Below are 19121 nucleotides of genomic sequence, written 5' to 3' on the forward strand. Positions count from 1 at the left end.
ATATGCATTACCCCAACTAGCAGGATTTTTCTGTCTCATCTCCCTGCATCTTGAGAAGGTCCTGGGAGATGACTAAGGGGACATAAGCACAAGGAAGGCAGAAACCCTGTGGAGCCAGTACTGACAGGACCAACTTCACTCTTCTCTGCTCTGTTTCTCATTTGTGCTAGTGCCAAGTCCCTCATCCTTCATCCAGGCCAGAACCCAACTTGGTGGACAGGTCCTGAGGGAGGACCTGGCAATGCCAGCTTTGTGCCTGGCATCAAGGACACTGGGGCTACTGGATTTCTAGGCTCCTGTCATACATGATGGAAGGACCATGACTTATGGTGTGAGTGAATCAAGAACTATTTCAGAACTCAGATTGTGGGGAGTCTTCTATGGAGGCTCAAAGTACCAGTACTTTCCTCTTCAGCTCATCATTACAATATGAGCTTCACCTTTTAACTCCCCATTGCCTACTTTATAGCACACTTACATCTTAGCATGCTTTTAAAAGCTGGTAAATAGTAAATGAATTGCAAAAATTGCACAAAATGCATTAAAAAACAAAACAACGACAACAAACAAACAAAAAACCCAAACTGCAAAATATCCCCAGAAAAACTAGCAGGTCTTTCTTCCCTTGCTTGGAGAAGCAGCAGTGGTTTGCCTGTCCAGTACTATCTGATGCTGCCTCATTTGGCTCATCTCCAAAAGGGCCTTGCAGGTGAAAGTATTACACGTGGAGTTATTTTAAGATGAATGTGACAAAAGAAATTTGATAGCAGAAATGTTGATTTTCAGTAGCAGATACCTAGTAGTGATCAAAGAGGAGGGCTAGGTCCAGTTTTGCAAGCTTTCTGCCGAGTTTCTAAACTTGGAACCTGCTCTTTACATCCAGGTGTTGCAGTGGCCTCTACACGGGGGCTGTCAGTGCCCTGGACACTGTGTTTTGTTTTTACCATAAAAAAAACTTGAATTTTGAGTTAAGTTCCAAATGAGCCCTTTGAGATAATAGGGCTGCTCTTTGACCCTGTACAGATATTTCAGAGGAAGGTGCCTTCTTGGGGTCTGGAGCAATCAGCACACTGTTTTCCTGGAGAGAGTCCTCTAGACCCAATACTTGGGCATCTGATGTCCACAGCTGCCTTCATCTCCGGTTTGGGGATGGTTTAGCTAAAGGCTTCCATTTTCTCAACACTGGATGAATTAAGCATAATAGCTTAATTTTGTGTGTCAAACTCTAAAAATCTCTCTTCAGTTAATACCCAAAAGAGAATGGATATTTTCTGGCCTGGGCAGCTGCTCTGAAGCTGAGTCATGTCCCCCATTAGCTCTTACGTCCTGAGCCTGCTGCCCTGAGCAGAGGATCGATGGTGGGGCTCAGGCTTGGCCTGTGGCCTCCGACAGGAAATGTCTAGCTTGTTTAGAAGGCTTGATTATTCTGAATGGCTTCTGCTTAAATTCTGAAACATGCAAAATGACATGTCTGGGGCTGGGGCTATAGCTCAGTTGGTAGAGTGCTTGCTTTGCATGCACAAGGCCCTGGGTTCAATCCCCAGCACCACATGTACACACACACACACACACCCCACCACCACCACCACCACCAACAACAAAAACCCCATATGTCTGGTGGAAGGAGCTAGTCGTAGCTGTAACTGTCACAATGACACTTTGGCCATATTATCCCATGGTACAGTGTGCAGTGAGGCAGCGTGCACTGCGCAGAGCCCAGGGCTCGGACCTCCCAGCCTAGGCTGGTTTTTAACTTTCTGTTCTTAGTTCAGGACTAAGACCAATGGCTTTATTAATCTTCTGCCTCACAATGAGGAAAAGAACTTCTAGAAAATGGCTTTTAAAAGATCATGAAATGGCCAGGTGTGGTGGCATGCACCTGTAATCTCAGCAACGAGAGGCTGAGGCAGGAGGATTAGAAGTTTCAGGGCCAGCCTGGGCAACTTAATGAGACCCTGTCTCAACATGAAAAGATAAAAAGGGCTAAGGATATAACTAAGTGGCAGAGCACTCCTGAGCTCAATCCCCAGTATCAAAAAAAAAAAAAAAAAAAAAAAACACAAAATGGCTATATTCGTGTAGAAAGACACATTAAAGCACTAACCTAACTTCACCCAACGGTGATTCCTCTTTTTTCTCAGTTACAGCACAGTCTCGTCTCTGGGCAGATACTCTGCCTGTCTTGTGATGGAGGGCTAGGCTGGACGCTAACACTTCCTGTCTTGGGAGGCAGGCCCTGGCTGGGGGAGGCTGAAACCTCTGGAGTGGTGGCAGGGGATGACATCTGGGGTAAGGGACGTGGGGCCCCAGGGGGCGTTGGACATGACCTGACAGCTTGGAGCTGGGACGGGGGTCTGTAGCCCAGAGCCTAGGGGTTTTAACATCTGTCCAGGAAGGGGGAAGCCAGCTGGTGAGAATGTAAGTCTGTCTGGGGGAGAATGGCATCTGTGAGAGGAAGATGAACAGAAATTATCTGTCCACTGAGAGGATTATCTTAAACATGGAGATGAGTTTATGTGTTTATGTATTTATTTGGTAATGACTCTTTCAGCTGACTGGTGTATTCGGGTAGCTGTTGCCCTGGACAGGCTGTTTGGTTTGGTGCTCAGTGTTCAATCTGGGGAGGGGATTCCCTTTTAGTCCCTTACTATGAATCACTTACAGTTTAGAAAACAGAGTAGGAAACTGACTTGTCAGTGGTTCATCAGTTGGCCCTATGACTTTTAAAGCATTCTTGGCAGTGAATTTACTTTCTAATTTGACTTAAACTTGTGCATGGATCCAGCAGCCATATGTGATTATATTCAAGATCATTGACATCCTCTCATTGCACCAAAGGACTCATCGGATAGAGCTGAAACACAAGCAGGAGAAGCAGACAGATTCTGAGAAGGGGAGGAGAGGTCTATTTGTGACCGGAAGCAAGAGGAGGAAGGACTCTGGAGATTGGGCAGCCTGGGTGAGGGTGAGCCAGGTTTGGGTCTGGCTGAGAAAGGACACATGCAAGACCCGGGCAGTGTAGGCGTCCCAAGTGGAACCTGGATGTGGCCACCTAGTTGGTACTTCCTAGAGTCCAAGGGCTTTGCCCAGCTGACTTAAGGCTCCCATATAGTTAGCTACCTGCAGGACAGATGGTGCTTTAAATAGAACAGCAAATACACTGAATAAAATAAATTACAAAGCCTTTTCCTGAACCAAGATTTTTTGGAAAGAATTCTAAATAGATGAAAACAAATAATTTGATTTCAACCAAATTGTTGTTTTTTTGTTTTTATCCTGATTTTCACCCGAATTGTCAGTCTCAAAAATAAACACTGATACATTCCCAGAAAATATTTTTCAAATAAAAACTGACTCTGTTAAAGTTTGCCCTGATTCTTTCAAAACTGTGTACAAGACACTGTCAACCAAAGTGACTTGCATATTTTTTTAAATAAACTTGAACATATGCAGCTAAAATGTCATTAACTCCCTGCTGCCTGAGTGTTTTTAAAGAGTGACATAAGACCCCAGTTGCTACATTTCTAACCTGAGGGTCTTGTGACCCTTGGAGAAACTTCCCCAAGAGTGACAGTTTAACTTTGTCTTCTCCACTGAGCATAAATCACACTGAAATGCACACAGGGTTTCATTTAAGTCAGGCTTGCTCTTCTGTTAACAGTTCACTTTGTCTAAGAGTGAATCCTTTCAGAATAATAATCATGGAAGAAAAATAAGTTAAATTTTATGTTGCTTCAGATGCATTTGCTCCACTTATTGCTTCCTGAGTCAGACATTACATTTTGCAATATAAATTCACAATCAAGATTTTAAAGGGAGCTAAATATTTTAATCCAATTAGACAAGTGAACAAAACACTGAATATTACATGTAGTGTAGATAAGTGGTTCTTGCCTTTAAAAGACTGTAATTCCGTCACATTACAACCCCAAATGTCAATGTTGTCTTCATTTTTAACGCTTTCAAACATGAGGCAGCCAGAGGCTCCACTCTCTGCTGTTGGTGACACTGTCTGTCCTCTGGGAATTCTTAAAATCTATTTACCATGGAAACATGGTTCACATAAAACACAAACACCTGCCTGTGCTCAGAGAAAGTGCTCCTGACTTACAGGACTCAAGAGAGCTGGAAGATGACAAACTCAGATCCCACACACTGTGGAAGTGTGCTCTGGAAGGGGACGACACAGTGGATGCCAGGCCCCAACGCTGACCCCTTCTGTGTATGCACAGGCATCCCTGGCCTGTGTGGGGTTGCCTCCCTGTCATACCACAAGTCCCAAGTCCATCCAAAGATGCTATTTTATAGAAAGTGCTGCCCTGTCTGCAAGACAGTCTTTCCTGCATCTGCCTTTTGATTGCTCTGGAACCTACAGTTTGGTGCCTTTCTTGGAGACCCACCATCAAGGGGAAACAGGTCTTGAGCTCTGGCTGCTGCCACATGGCTGTGAGGGAAGGGTGGATGCAGGCCCCTGCTAACCTTGCTATGAACCCCTGCCCTGTTTTGCAGCCAGCAATAGCTAGATTCCCAGAAAGGCTCTGCAGAACCCAGCTAGGAGGCGTGGACCTCTTAGCAAGTGCTAGGATTATTTGTGCTATGGAGGCTGAACTGCAGGGACCTGGGAGCCCAGTGCCACTGGGTTGGTAAAGCAGTGAGCCATCCTGCTATAAAGCATTGCATTTCCTCTAAATTCTGCAGAGTACGGGTGAGGACACTTTTCTCTCCGACAAATGGATGGCACCCAGTGCTCACATGTCTGGCTGATGCCAGGTGGCCCTCCAAATTGGCCCTTCTTAATTCCATAAACAGCAGAGTGGTTGTTCTGCTGTTCCTCCACTAATCTGCATGGCGGGAGAGCCCAGTAGTAGAGTCTGGACTTGGAGGTCATAGTCCTGGATTCAAAGGCGTATGTTCTGCACCACTTCAGGAAAACAAATTGTTTAGCTTCCATGTCACTTGATTCTGGCAAAAAAAAAAAACAAAAAAACAACTCAGCTTCCCTTTTAGAGGGAGGTTTGATGTTACTCAGCTTAGAGCAGATGACCATGACAACAACAGGATTAGTAGGCTTAAAGGGGCCTTTTGAGACAAATCATTTTAATATCCTTTTTGTACATATAGAAGAGTAAAGGCCACAGAGATGGAGTGAATGGGACTGGGACTGGGAAATGAAAGGATAGGGAAAGGAACCTCTGAACTTCTTAAGTGACCTGGGCCACAGGATGAATGGCCCAAGTTGGGTGTCCCAAAGGGTAAGGAGGAGAGGACTAGAGCCCAGAGCAGCAGCAGGACCCAAGCCCCAGCCCTTGGCCACATAGAGGCAGGAGCTGCAGCTGCCCTGGGGCTGTCAGTTGAGGGCAAGCTTAGAAATGCCCAGAAGGAGCTCTAGTTAAAAACAGATGGCTAGGGGCTGGGGGTTGTAGCTCATGTGAGGTACTAGGTTCAGTCTTTGGCACCACATAAAAATGAATAAGATAAAGGTATTTGTCCATCTTCAACTAGAAATCCTAAAAAAAAAATAAAAACCAATGCTTAATTTCCAGAGGCATAGGGAACAGGCCCATTTTGACCTGGTCACACAGAGTGTACAAACAATAGAGTGCAAAGCAGGGAGCAAGAAGTTGTGGGGTGCAGGGATGTTGCCTTTGGAGGGGCTGCTGAAAGGCTGTGGCAGAGAAGCCCAGAGAAGAGATTCAAGTGGCAGCCTAGGGAAGATTGAGCGCAGTGTGCTTCCTTAAGCACCTCCCTGGCTGCCACCACTGCCCTTTCAGGCCAGCTTGGAAATAAAGCAACAGAAAAGGCTGGGGTGGGGGGTACCCCGTAGCATGGTTGCCTGGGGATCAATTCAAATCGCTCAGAGCAACCCACTTTTTAAACTCTAAAGTCAAACTTAAGAAATAAATTAGGCAGGAAGTCAGGCTGTTGTGTGGAGAGGAAGCTCTGAGGATTTAAAATGAGAAGAGATGCGAATGAATGGGTTAGCAGTGGTGGGCCTGCAGACAAGCGCTTCTATTGCCTGCAGGCAGTATTTCAGAGAGCAGCTGCCAAGGCCCTGGTGCTCACCTCTGATACAGAGGCAGCCACAGACCCCTGCAGATGTGGCCTCACAGCCTGGAGGGGCACAGCAAGAGCCTTGATGGCAAGCTACAAGGCAGGAGGACAGGAAGACAGTGGCTGGGGGCTTAAGCCACAGTTCTGACTGGCTCAAGTCCTACAGGCACACACACCTGTCTCCGGGACAGTGAGACCCTAATCACATGGTGTGGACAGTAGAACCAGCTCTGGAAACATGCATTACTAGCACCCTCAGAAAGGGTGGCAGAGAAGCTGGTTGTGGGAGGAACTCCTGCCTCAGCCGGCACCAGACAAGTGGAGGATGAGGGGGAACACTGAAAAGTGTCACAGAGGATTCAGCAAACAGGATGATACAGAGTGCTGCCTTCAGCGGATAAAACAGTGACATGACAAGGTGAATTATTCACTCAGCAAATACAAACTAGAGGGCTTATTAGGGGTCCAGCCCACTGTAGGCACTTCCTGTGAACAGGAAGTGCTATAATGTGAAAGTGAGTCTGAATATGGGGCTTCCCACCAAACCAGATGAAATGTACAACATGATGACAGGGACAGCCGGTTTGCTCCAGGGGGAGAAGTTCAGGTCGATGTCCGCGTGTTCCTGTTGAGGACCTCACATCTGTTGCCTTTTGCAGCCATGGCAGGCAGCAGGCAGCCACCGGTTTCAACAGAGCAGTCTGAGTGGCTTCAGGGGACAGATCAGCTGATGATGAATTACTAGGTGCGCCTGGAGCCCATGGGCATTACGAAGGCTTGTTATGAGAAGTGATGCCAGTTTCCTGGGGCTTAGTTGAAAAAAAAATAAAATAAAATTCTACAACAATTTTACTTCTACTTCAGGTTTTTACCATGTTCTGTATTGGGTGTATGGGGTGAAGTGTGCTTTGTACCCAGTTAATTCATATTTTTCTTTTCAAATATGCCGGTGGGTTATGTTTATCCTAGTTTTAAAGTCATTGTAGAATTTGTAAAGTTAGGAAATAAGCCACTGTGTGGAGGTATCCAAGCCACCAGGCATTGCCTTCCTTGGCCAAGCCACAAAGCAGGGACGGTCATTCAAGCCCCACTGGAAGGAAATCAGCTCTAGGTAGAGGCACTGGCTGGCTATGGTCAGATGGAGTCTGTGTGCTGCAGGCTGTGTGCTGCCAAGAAAAGAAGGGAGCCCCTCTGCAATGGCAGGGTTTGGGGCACGGTAGACTCCTGGTGGCCCCCTCAGCAGAAGGGCTCAGGAAGCCTAAGAGGACCCGCCCACCACCCATCCCCCTAACTTGGCGTGTGCATCAATCATAACACCAGCTCACTTTGGTGGGCAGAGGGAGGCCTCCTTCTGTGCCATACCTGCAAATCCTGTGCAGCCTGTCTGCACATGGGCCTCTGCCCTGTGTGGAGATCCTCCTACTCATTAAAAGTCATCATCAGCATCTCATACATTGTGAAATCTATGTGAAATGTAAAAACAACCTTTCTTGCTTTTTAAAAAAAGGCAAGATGTGAGTTTCTTATATTTCCCTTGGGTAAATTCTGATTTTGATCTCACTGTCCCAACTTGGAGATCCCCAACACTTAATCATGATTGACAGAGATATCCCTTGAATTCTGGACATGCTGGTCCACTTCTGTTTCTTTGAGATGTTCCCTGTTACAGAGACCAGGCTGGGCCCCTGGCCCTGCACTGCATTACCATGCACCTTTTGAAGTGTAAATTGGGATTTGGAAAACACCTGGACTTCACACTCCTGGAGGCAGGACTGTGTTGTTACCTCACCACTTAGGGCACAGTGGAGACTCAAGGTTGTTTTGTTCAAGGTAACCATTTAGTGCTTTCTGACGCTATTTCTTGGTATGGTTTAAACTAATGTTAACAGCCATATCATATCAGCAGAGGCAGGTGACAGTACTAACTTTGTGGTTCTCCTTCTAACCCAATTTACATGAAGTGGTTTTGAAATGTTTAATGCCCTTGTTTAAAACCAAGAGACCACAATACCCCAGATTCCCTTTTCCAGCATGTGGGAGGTTTCCATGCAAAAATGCTTCTAAACATTGCAATAAACTGTCTGCATCTAAAAATGGAAGGATTCAGCTTGTACTGCTTCAAGAATTTCTTAGGGGCTCTTGGTTCACACTGTTTTTCATCCTTTGTCCACTGTGAGATCAATTTTAGCACAAATATACCCAGAGAGGGAGAGAGATGGCTTTTCTGGACATGTCCTAACATCAGATATCCTTATTCGGAGGCACAATGTTCTGTAGTAAAGGTGGCTTTTAGATTGAAAACATTAAAATAAAATTGTTAAACTTATATTCATATGCAACAAGGGATTTGATCTGTGGTCAGGATGAGATGGAAAGGTTTCATCAACTGGTTATATATAACTTTCTCATTTTTACCAATAGAAAATTTTTTCTCTAGAAATTTAGTAATAAACAGTGACTAAACCAGCAAATGAGAAGACAAATCACATTGAGGAACATGATCTATTTAAACTTACTTTTTATTATCATTTTTTCCAGTTACCCAGCATGCCACAATCTGATTGCTGACCTGGATGAAACAGAGTGAAATAAATGGTTTACAAAGAGATATTTACATTCATCTGATTTGTACTTAATATGCCACAACACACCGCACCTTCCCAGGGTAATACCACCTCGGACTGCACTGGGGCTGGTCCTCATGCCTCGTTTTTTCGTCCCTGCATTAGGAACCGGCTAGAATTGAAATCTGAACCTGGATGAGGAGACTCCTGGTATATGTTCTCAGAAATGGCTTGAAGTTACTGTTTTTAAATATGCTAATTTTAAACACACTAGGTTATACATAGGAATTTCAATAAATGACCTTTTTTAAAGACTTAAATTGTAATGTTTCCTTTCTACCTTGTAGTAATGAACACAAAACACCAAAAAGGCACATATTTTAACTAGGCCAGATGTGTTAAGGACCAGACTTTTTCCTGCCATTTTTCTTTCCCTTTTCCTGATATGTATCATCCTTCATCTCTCTTTGCTTTTAATCAACATCCATTATTTGTCATCTTATTAATATGTGCACATTCAGGAGACACCAGGAAGCACTGTGCCTTACTCTTTCCATTCTGTAAACAACAAAAACTGACAAAAAGAAAAGCATCTTTGGCTCGGTGGTGTCAGATTTTTTTTCCTTCAATAGCAGTACTTGAGCCTATAAATGTACTTAAGAGAAATTAGAAAATGTCTTAGAGTATATCAAATATCTGTACACAGATCATTATTTTTGGCCTAAAATAGTATTTCTACTATACACAGTCAAGCCCTCAAATGTCTGAAAGGAATAAAAATGGACACTGAGTCTACAGTTGGGACAAGCCCCTGACCTGCTGTTCTCCCTGGCCAGCAACCCATCATCAGCATCATCACAGATCTGATGGTACTAGATGCCCAGCCTTGCCACTCAGAATTTGTGTGGATTAGGCTTTGGAGGTGGTGGCATGGTCCATACAGAGCGACCACTCTCATCTCTGGAGTGTGTCAAAGGCTCAAGCTTGAAACAGCAGTATTTCTATTCAGAGTGTTTGATTTCATCAAATGTGCTAGACATAAAGGCTGTCACATAAGATATTTTAACTGTCCTTAATTCTGTTTTAGGTATACCATGAATAAATTATACAATATTCTAAAAATAGCACCTTTAAAGAATGTTAGAGGTCACTTTATCTCAGCCTCCTGGATCCATCAACCTCAGTGACTCTGAGAGAAGAGCACATGTAAGAATGCCCCCAGATTTGGCTGTGTGACATACACCCACATGCTTGACTCTGGACCCTAAGCTTTTCCTCTCTCTGGCTGAGTCACAGGAGCAAAGCCAAGTTGTACAATAGTAGCTTTATGAGGTAAAATCAGAAAAAGGCCCCATCTGAAATGATTCAACATAAATCAGATTGTAGTCCAGCCATCCTACCCATCTAGGACCCACATCTAAGTTCATTAATTGCCATGAAGTACTAAGATTACACTCCTAAGAAAGTAGTATGCAGAGCAGTACATTATCAGGAAGACATTACTGAGGAACTACACTCCCTAAAAATTCAAATTCAAACCATTTATTGTGAAGATTATCAGGGTCTGAATGAATCCCCATGGCCTGGCCCTCTTCCACCCCTGGCTTCACAGGTCTGTCATAAACCCAGTGCTGAGAGGCCAGCATCTCCCCTTTGGAAGCCTTCATCAAAGTCTGTACAACCACACTATTGCCATCTTACTGAAGGAAAGATAATTCCCTGTGTTGTGTTTAGAGATAAGAGGAATTTACATAGTTTCCTGTCACATCTTATAAAGAATAGGTTAATACCAGGTGGGGGGCTATTATATTTTTCTTTCAGAAAAGAATATTAATTTTCTGAGATTACAGAACCACATCCAACAACAACAAACAGAGAAGTAGCAGATTGACATAGTGCTTTATTTAAGCTGTCTGTACGAAGGAAAATAATGTGCATCCCTATCATATACGTGTAAAAATACTAAGGATGTACAGTGTACAAAAACAGTTTCTTGTAGTTATTTCACATCCTTGTGGGTCATATACTTAAGGAAATAAACAGTTTTAGTATGACCAACAGTAATAGTAATACAGTTTCTTGGGTTCATAGTTGCGTCTGCTTAAAATCCTTAACCAGATGACTAGATCTTGCGCGGACCTAATGAAAGAACTAGCAAGGTCAAGAAATGTCACAAACTATAAAGCTACAGGGAGGTAATTCAATTACCAATTTAGAGGTTTTCTTTTTATTTAAATAAATACTTTACATTTCATGCTTGCCTGTAATGCACTACCAGGAGCAAGATAAGGAAATTCTACTGTAGACAGTACAAACAGTAGCAGCAAAGTGTGTACATTGAGGTGTAGTATATAGACCCTGCAGTTAGTAAGGAAGGCCCTTACTTTTGTACTTTAGGAGAAGCAAGTGGCCCCTGCAAGAACAGTCAGCTTTAAGAAGCCGGAAATCAGGTACAGGAAATGGAAAACAATACTGGAATAATGCTATGTAATTAGTATAGAAAGCAAAGCTGTGAGCAACCCTGCCAACAATCCGAGCAGAAGTAGCCAATTTCCTCCAAGATGGCTGCATTATGACACGAGGTCAACTTCATGACAGTATGAGCTGGAGTTCACAAAGTTGGAATGTATTCCAACAGGATGATTTTAGGTGTCAGGCTGTCCTGCCTGCCAGAATCCCAAACTACAACTATGGGCAACACAGGGAAGTTTCATCATCTCCCTCTGTACACCTTTCTGTGTTTCATCATGCCTCCATGCCAGCTGACTTGAGATCTGGGAGTAAAAGGAAGGGATCCTAGAAATCAAAGCCAAGAACACACCTCGTTTGACACTGATGGAGCCAAGAAGGGGATGACTGAGCCCTGCACATGGCTGAGGACTGAGGGCCAGCTGTGAGAGCAGTGGCCAGCCTGGACCATTATCAGAGCCGTCATTAATCTTTAGGAAGTATCCTTGGCCAATGTCATGGAAATCATCTTAAGATTTGGGGAGAAAAAAACAAAAGCTATGTGCTTAGTGTACAGTGTCATACTTTCTCTCTGAAGCAGCAAATGCTCTGAACATCAGCTAGTTTCAGCTTCCTTCTTTTCCTCTCACCTGTTTCTTTCTTATATATTGGATGCAAGACAACTTAAAGGACAAACCTTCTGGTCTACTTTCTTTTCAATGTGGAACATTCAATATAATTCCCAGTAGGAAAAAAAAATAATTAAGCTATAGATGTAAATAAGAATGAACTACTACTTACTGTAACTTCCTACTTAATATTAAGTATGAACTTGACTCAAGTAGAAATATGAAAAATTAGGATAAAATCTATGTCTGAATATGTCTTAGCTGCCTTAGTAGAATGCCCTTTAACCCCATCAGTCCCAGTGGCCCACCCACCGCCAGCAGTGGCTTAAGAGCTATAATCCACACTTCCAGCGTCGAGAGGCTAAGACATCTGCATATGAACATGATTCATCCTACTTAGAAAGTCACTTGCTCTTTCATACAATGCAATCATAATACTACGTCATGCTGTAGTCTTCCATTTGGGAGCTGTCAGTTTATCTAGAACACATTTCCATAATCACTCCATGGGGTGGGATGCCCTCCCACTTGCTGTAAGAAGGGACCCTGCCCTTGGACTTCATAGGCTGCTTTGGAAAATGTCAGCTCCTAGCACCAAAGGGTTTAATCTGAAGATCATCATTAATGAAGGAGAAAGATGAGGTTTGCATACATGTCTCCTCTCAGTGAAAAATGTTGGGATTTGGAGACATGAGTATTTACAGAAAAAGAAAAACTAGAGGTGTTCTTTTTTGTTTTCCCTGATGGCTTAATTCAGTGATAAATGTACCTTGATCAGAATAAACACACCAGGTTCTTATCCTTTACTGCCTACTTCATAAATACTTGCAATACGTTCATTTTTCAAAGTAAAGTTCATTTCTTATCATCATTCAGGTCTCAATTTTCTTCATTATGTTTTGCTGCCAGGCCATCCTAACATTTCAGTTCTCAAGTGAGAAAACATCAATATCTATTTGTTTCATTAACCCCTTGGGCACAGACATTTGGGGATTTTTAAAAATTTTCAGCACCACGGGGTTAAATGATAGCATCTCTTCTCCCAAAGCCAAATTCTAATCAATCTGTACAATTTCAGAACCTTATCAATTTTTTTTTTACATAGGAGGAAAAGTGCATTATTCTCATCGATGTGTATATTTCTTGCACATGGGTCAAAAGAAACTGCAGTAAGTCTATTTCATGTAAGTTGGAGCTGCATTTGCTAACATGACATACAATTCTCATCACTAAAAAATAAATACTACTGCAATATAAACAAAACCATAAAAGGACATTCAAAGTTGTAACATCTGAGAAAAAGCTAATTCACCTAGAACTGAAAGTAAAAAATTAAAACTAATAAGGCAAACACTTGTTTACCTTGGTATACAAATTTTGGTGAAAGCAGGATCATTATACCTGTCTACATTCTTCAGCCATCAGAGGTGATAAATATCAAGAAGGAAAAAGGGTTGCCGAGCACAGGGAAAAATGCCCTCTGGCACAAAGTGTATCATGAGACCATTTAAGTGACTTTGATTTTGTGCATATGCTTCATTTCTTGGTAGAACAATGTCCATTTGCCCATGATTGCCCATGAAGTCTGGATGTCCATGTGTGATACCAGGCTTCCTCTGTAGTATCCAACAAGAATTTAAAAAAAAAAAAAATATATATATATATATATATACACACACACACACACACACACATATACACATACATATATGTATATGTGTGTATATATACATATGTGTGTATACATACATACATATATATATATGTATATAAAATAGTTACTCAACTCCTCTCTCAAGTGCTTCCTAATAAATTCCAGCCAAACCTTAGTGAATACAGACTTACTTTATGCACTGATTGGACATCCTTGACTAAATTTGTGCATATGCACATCACCATCCTTCCACAATTGCTTGTTTTGAAATATAAACTAGATTCTTCTAATCTAATTAGTTTTTGATTTATCTTCTAGAAAGTTAAAAAATGTACCTAGAATCAGTGTATCTCATTTAGCCTTCACTGCTGGGGAAAAACAAAAACTAATAGATTAAAAGATGACAACTGGTGCACAAATGAACAATGGTGGGCTCATGACTTCCAAAGATTGTAAAATTACTTCTTAAAGTTGCTATAATAGTAAGACAGTAGCAGCAACAGCATGAGACCTTAGACTGAGATACATTTTCATGCAAAAACAAAAACTGGAGTGTGTTTGTGTATATACGTGTTTTCATGTGAGTGAAAGATGGCGAGGGGTGAAGACCCTTGGCTGGTCTGGGATGCCGGAGAAACCCCTGCTATCTGTAAGAGCTAGGACTGGTGATGATGCCCAGGAATCATTTTCAGTAATAAAATCTACGATGACAGTGAAGTTGCAGAATGAAAGACTTATTCTCGTCCACTTGCAGAGTAGGAAAACTGAGGGAAATGTGGCCGCCTCTCATTGTCCATGCAGTCCATACCATCCTCGTCATCTGCAGGCAGGAAACAGCTGTCTTAATTTCACATTTATTTTTTGCAACATTATTTCTGGTCTATGTTTTTTAACTTCTAACATAAGAAGGATTAACAGGGACAAGAGCTCCCATAAACTTGTGTTTATCACTAAAACACACAGTAATTATACTTTAAAAATTACCCAATTTTTATAAACTCATGGTCTGTGCAGAAATAATACTATAAAATCATCTCCAAGGCATCAAAATCTCATGACTCAATGAAACTGAAAAAAAAAAAAAAAAAAAGGAAAAAGAAAAAACTACCACCGAAGAAAACAGAATTTATAAAGGAATAATTTTTAATAACCTTTTATTTCATAAAATCATATAAGTCCAAATTACAGAAGCCAACGAATTATACAGCACCCAAAATATCTATAAAGGATCCATTATCATGTCTTCAAGTGTTCACATTTTTTCTTTCTGGTACTTAAGTGTGATTGCAAAATAAAGCTTCATATGCAGTTTTATTCAACATCTAACATCTGCCTTAACTCACTGTTCTCAATTTTCCTATGCTAAAGTTTTAAACTAGAATAAAAGACTGAAACAAAGAAAAAGAGGAAAAGATGGCAGTATCCAAGGCCTAATTCACCAGAAAATGGATCAGGAGAAAAGGTTTAACAAAGAAGGCTGCTAACATTAAGCTGTTCCTCCTGTTCTCTTGTATTTACAAGATCACAAATGATCACACCTCCTCTTCCCATAACTGCTGTTTGATTACAATCCTACACTAGCAGGAAGCTCTTCCTTGGATGTGGCCATACACTTTGTTCCTCAGCCAACACACAATCCCTGTACAACTGTTTGGGGCCGAGCGCCATGCAGACCCCATCGAGGGAGTTCAGAACAAAATTCCAATGGTCCCTGAGCTCACCGTCTGTCCACTGGGGAAAGTGCTCCATTTAAAGTCTCCCCTGCTCCATTCTAAGCTCATTTAATTGTATGCTGTCTTACAACCAATCAAAATTAAAAGCTTTTTTCTTCAAGCAAAATAACTCTATTTCTTCAAATCCATATCAGAGGTACATTACCAATTCTTTTTACTTTCCAGCCTCTCCAGGGAATACCAACTTCATATAAGGAGAGCAAGAAGAGAGGCCAGACTTACTGTAATGCACACTGATCCTGTCACCCCACCAAAAATGGCACTTTGCCTTCATCTGAAGAACAAACATCTCTGCTCCGTTTTTTCTTTTCTCACTGGTCTTGTTTTCTGTAGTCTGTTACTAATGCAGAAGATTCTCAGAAATGGAACCAAGTTGGTAGTAATGAAAATTTGTAACTTTATTAACTGTATAATCAACTGGCAGAATCAAAATATAAGGCAATATGTGTGGCTCCTTCTTCTGTGTGGGACATGAACTCCTCAGGTCTTGCTCTGCAAACGGACTGCCAGCATTTCCAGATAGTGCTCAGGCTTAGGGAAACCTCTATCTCTATAAAATTTTGGTTTAGTACCAATCAAATCATGTGCATCTTTCAGATCAAACACCTTCAGCAATATTTTCTGCTGCATGAAATCTAGGAAGATCTAGGGAACGATGACATATCTACTACTGAGTTGCACAATATAAAAACTCTCAAGAAAAAGCAGCTGAAATCTTAATTAAGTGTTCAGACACTGACATGTGACAATCACATTTCAAAGAAACAGTTTTTCCCACTAACAGCTTTGTTTTGCTGGGTGTTTCTGTACTCAGCAAATGTGCAGTGAGCCCTGGACACCATGTGTGGGGATGTTTGGAGCTTATCTCCCTCAGCCAGTGAAGGGCAAAGGCTTCCCTGGCTCCCTGGGCTATGACCAGGCCTCATCTTAGGCTGGCAAGGTTCAGCATTGGATTATGCAGGTACTCCTCATGGGCAGTACTGCATTTCCTTTTGGAGGATGAGTTTTTGCTGGATGTAAGCTGAGAATTAAGACAGCTTTCCTTCTGTCACTTCAGCAAGAAAATTGAAAATTTCACAGATTATCTTTGGGGGTTCTATATCTTAATATTATTTAAATCCACTGATCACTTGATCACTCCTGCTCCCTTCTGTTTTCTCAGAATTGGTAACAGTGAAGACTGACTATCTGATCATGGCCCAACTGGGCATCAGCTTGGAAAGGAAGGCAGGGGCATCTCTTGGGCCCTCAGTGCTACTGGGGCAGGTGGGACTGTAGTATGAGTGAGGTGGGGGTAGGGACAATAAATCGTCTGAGTTTACTGCTACAAAAGGACCTCCACAGGTACAACAATGATGATGAACATGAACTACATAAACAAACACACATCTGGAAAAAGAAAACAGGATGATCAACTCAACTATTTCTGGATCCCTGGATCTAAGGAGCACCAGGTCCCCAATTTTCTTAGAGCATTTAACAAATTATATAGCAGTAAAAGTGACCAAATCTCAAAAGAATTTCTTTTTTTGTAAGAGGAAGGCAGAGGACCATTAATGGATCTAACGAAAGACAACACATTCCAAAATCTGTTCAATTAATTAACACCAGTGAGGACAATCTGGCATGTTACTGCAGCTGTTTGCAGAAAATGGAACATTTTGCCTTTCTTAACTGCTGATTTGTTCTGGAAAATAACTTTATTCTTTTTTATAGAAGCAAGATGGCAAGTGGGAAGACAGTTGCTGACCAACGGTACTGCTGTGGACTCTCATGAACAAAACCTCAGTGTGTGCCAGTTGTTAGAGCTGCTAGAATTTCTTACCTGTGCCACTATTCAGAGCTGCCCAAAGAACAGATTATGTTCAAATGTGATCCCAGTTTGGGTTTCACTGACTCTCCTTTTATCTGTCCCTTAAGGGAATGCAGGATAGATCCAGGGATTATCAAACTAAAAACAATGCTCTAGTTCTAGTAGAACCTGAGATTATAGCTATCAGTCATTAAGGCCACCCTTTCCTATAGGGAGCCAGGGGAGGCATGACTAGTCAGTCCTGGGCAACAGGAGAGGGCCTGCAAACACATGTGTGTCTGTTGTGCAGAAGTGCACTCTACAGAGCACTTTCATCTGCCATCATCCCTACAGGTTTTTTTTTTTTAAAGAGAGAGAGAGAAAGAGATAGAATTTTAATATTTATTTTTTAATTTTCGGCGGACACAACATCTTTGTTTGTATGTGGTGCTGAGGATCGAACCCGGGCCACACGCATGCCAGGCGAGCGCGCTACCGCTTGAGCCACATCCCCAGCCCCCTACAGGTTCTTAATAGAAGAGTGAACCCACAAATCTACTGTGCTCTACCTGCCTGGACTATGGGGGATACTGATGGGCTCCTGTTCTGTATTGTCCAGAACCTCACCCTACTTCTGATATCCACAAAAGACAGGCCTTCCATAGGCCTTGCAGGGGGCTGATATCCACCATGGAGATTAGTATAATGTATGGGCTTCCTGTCTCTGTCTCATTGTAGAAACAAATCTAAAATCCCTCAAAGACACTGAAGCTTATTTAGCATGACCCACATCTGAGATGACATATATTCCTTTCAGAAAAGAGGTGCTTAGTGATAAAACATGATAAATCAGGAAAAACACTCTTGTTGGCTTTCACATTATATCATCATTTAATCAAGCTGAGGAACTAGGTTCAAATTATGTTCTAGAAAACACTGCTGAGGGCCTTAAGGTACCTTCTAATATTTTAATCTCATTTCAGTAGTTCTAGAAACAACAATAAAATGCACACAAGTGACAAATTCTCATCAGGACAACTGCCACAAGTGCTTGGAGTTCAGGATAAAGCAGATAAGATGAATTGTTCAGATTTTCTGTTCTTTGACAGCTAGGGCTTTAAAATTCAAGGCAAAAATGAAATAACAACTGACTAGCTATAAAGGTCTTGATAACTATTTTTATTTAACTTATTTGTAACTTAGTAGATTTTTCAACTTTTGTTGTGGTCTTTGTAGCCTTATATTCCCTAGCATCCTACTTTAGTCAGTCTCTTCCCCACAGCCCTGCACTCACCATTATCCCCTTTAGCTACCTGTTTATTGTATTGGCCTATTGTCACTCTTCAGGTAGAAGAAAACAGAAAAAGTAACACTATAGACTGGTTAATCTAGTGACTGAGTAAATCAAAATTAGGGGTTGTTATTCACACTTAGAGAAGTCTCTTTCTTAAAGAGATGGTTTCTCAGGCACATAGCAAACACAGGGCTCCTAGAGACAATTTATTCCTCTACTTACTTTTTCCAGAAGACAAAATGACCTGTCACATCCTAGAGCTAGTAAAGATAGAACACAAGATGGTTCCTCAGGTCTTAGCCCAGGGTTTTTTCATCTTCACTTGTCTCCCAAACTTTCACTTTTAAATTTCAGAAATAAAATATCTATTCATGATTTTGCATTTACAGAGCCCACCTATTTCTATGACATCCAAAATAATATATTTAACTGTCCTGAAAAAGTGTCCACAGATGCCAAAAGCCCTGTTTAAGAAAGGAACCAGTCTCAAAGAGGCTGGAGCCATGGACATGTCAAGACCTTCCTATCCCAATGCCCACTGTGGATATGGAGTGGGGAAGCAAGCCAAGCACCCATGGGCAACAGCTCCGGGCCCTAAGGCCCCCCAGCCCGTTGCCACAGTCTGTGAATTCACACCTCTCGTAAGTATTCATTGAGTACTTACACTAGGGCCAGGCTTCTAGCCAGGAGCTGGGGCAAGCAACGATTAAGAGACACTAGATCCTTCCTCTCAGAGCTACTGTATCCCAGTGGCATAAATAGAAAACAACAACAACAAAATTAATCAGAAAAATAACAGCAAGTGAAGGTGTCAATGTAGAGAATAAGAGTGTCAGGGGGTAGGGTCAGGAAGCCTGTTTCTTGTATTGAAAGGTTAAAGGTAGATTTCTGATGAAGTAATGTAAGTTTTCTTACAAGAAGTAGCCATTCATGCAAATATCTGGGACACAGAGCAT

General features: G+C 42.0%; 2 protein-coding genes across 15 annotated transcripts in view; one reads left to right on the forward strand and one right to left on the reverse strand.

Moving 5' to 3' along the window:
• The window catches only part of Sdccag8 (SHH signaling and ciliogenesis regulator SDCCAG8), a 232075-nt gene extending 223140 nt beyond the window's left edge, over positions 1-8935 (forward strand). For 3 of the 9 annotated variants that reach the window (XM_071599981.1, XM_071599988.1, XM_071599987.1), the window contains 2 exons: positions 2142-2289; positions 2789-3202. In XM_071599981.1, the coding sequence (XP_071456082.1) occupies positions 2142-2289; positions 2789-2817 (177 nt within the window). In that variant the 3' untranslated portion in view covers positions 2818-3202. Of the gene's footprint in view, positions 1-2141; positions 2290-2788; positions 3206-8589 lie in introns of those variants that run through there. The other 6 variants (XM_071599982.1, XM_027928673.2, XM_071599985.1 and 3 more) reach the window with 5 other exon arrangements.
• Positions 1-19121, reverse strand: part of Akt3 (AKT serine/threonine kinase 3) — a 302015-nt gene that overhangs the window by 13276 nt on the left and 269618 nt on the right. For 3 of the 6 annotated variants that reach the window (XM_071599990.1, XM_027928675.2, XM_071599994.1), the window contains one exon: positions 10496-14166. In XM_071599990.1, the coding sequence (XP_071456091.1) occupies positions 14081-14166 (86 nt within the window). In that variant the 3' untranslated portion in view covers positions 10496-14080. Of the gene's footprint in view, positions 1-3809; positions 4963-6592; positions 6861-8567; positions 8621-10495; positions 14167-19121 lie in introns of those variants that run through there. The other 3 variants (XM_071599992.1, XM_071599991.1, XM_071599993.1) reach the window with 3 other exon arrangements.

The sequence above is a fragment of the Marmota flaviventris genome, chromosome 12, assembly GCF_047511675.1.
Source record: "Marmota flaviventris isolate mMarFla1 chromosome 12, mMarFla1.hap1, whole genome shotgun sequence".
Taxonomy (NCBI): domain Eukaryota; kingdom Metazoa; phylum Chordata; class Mammalia; order Rodentia; family Sciuridae; genus Marmota; species Marmota flaviventris.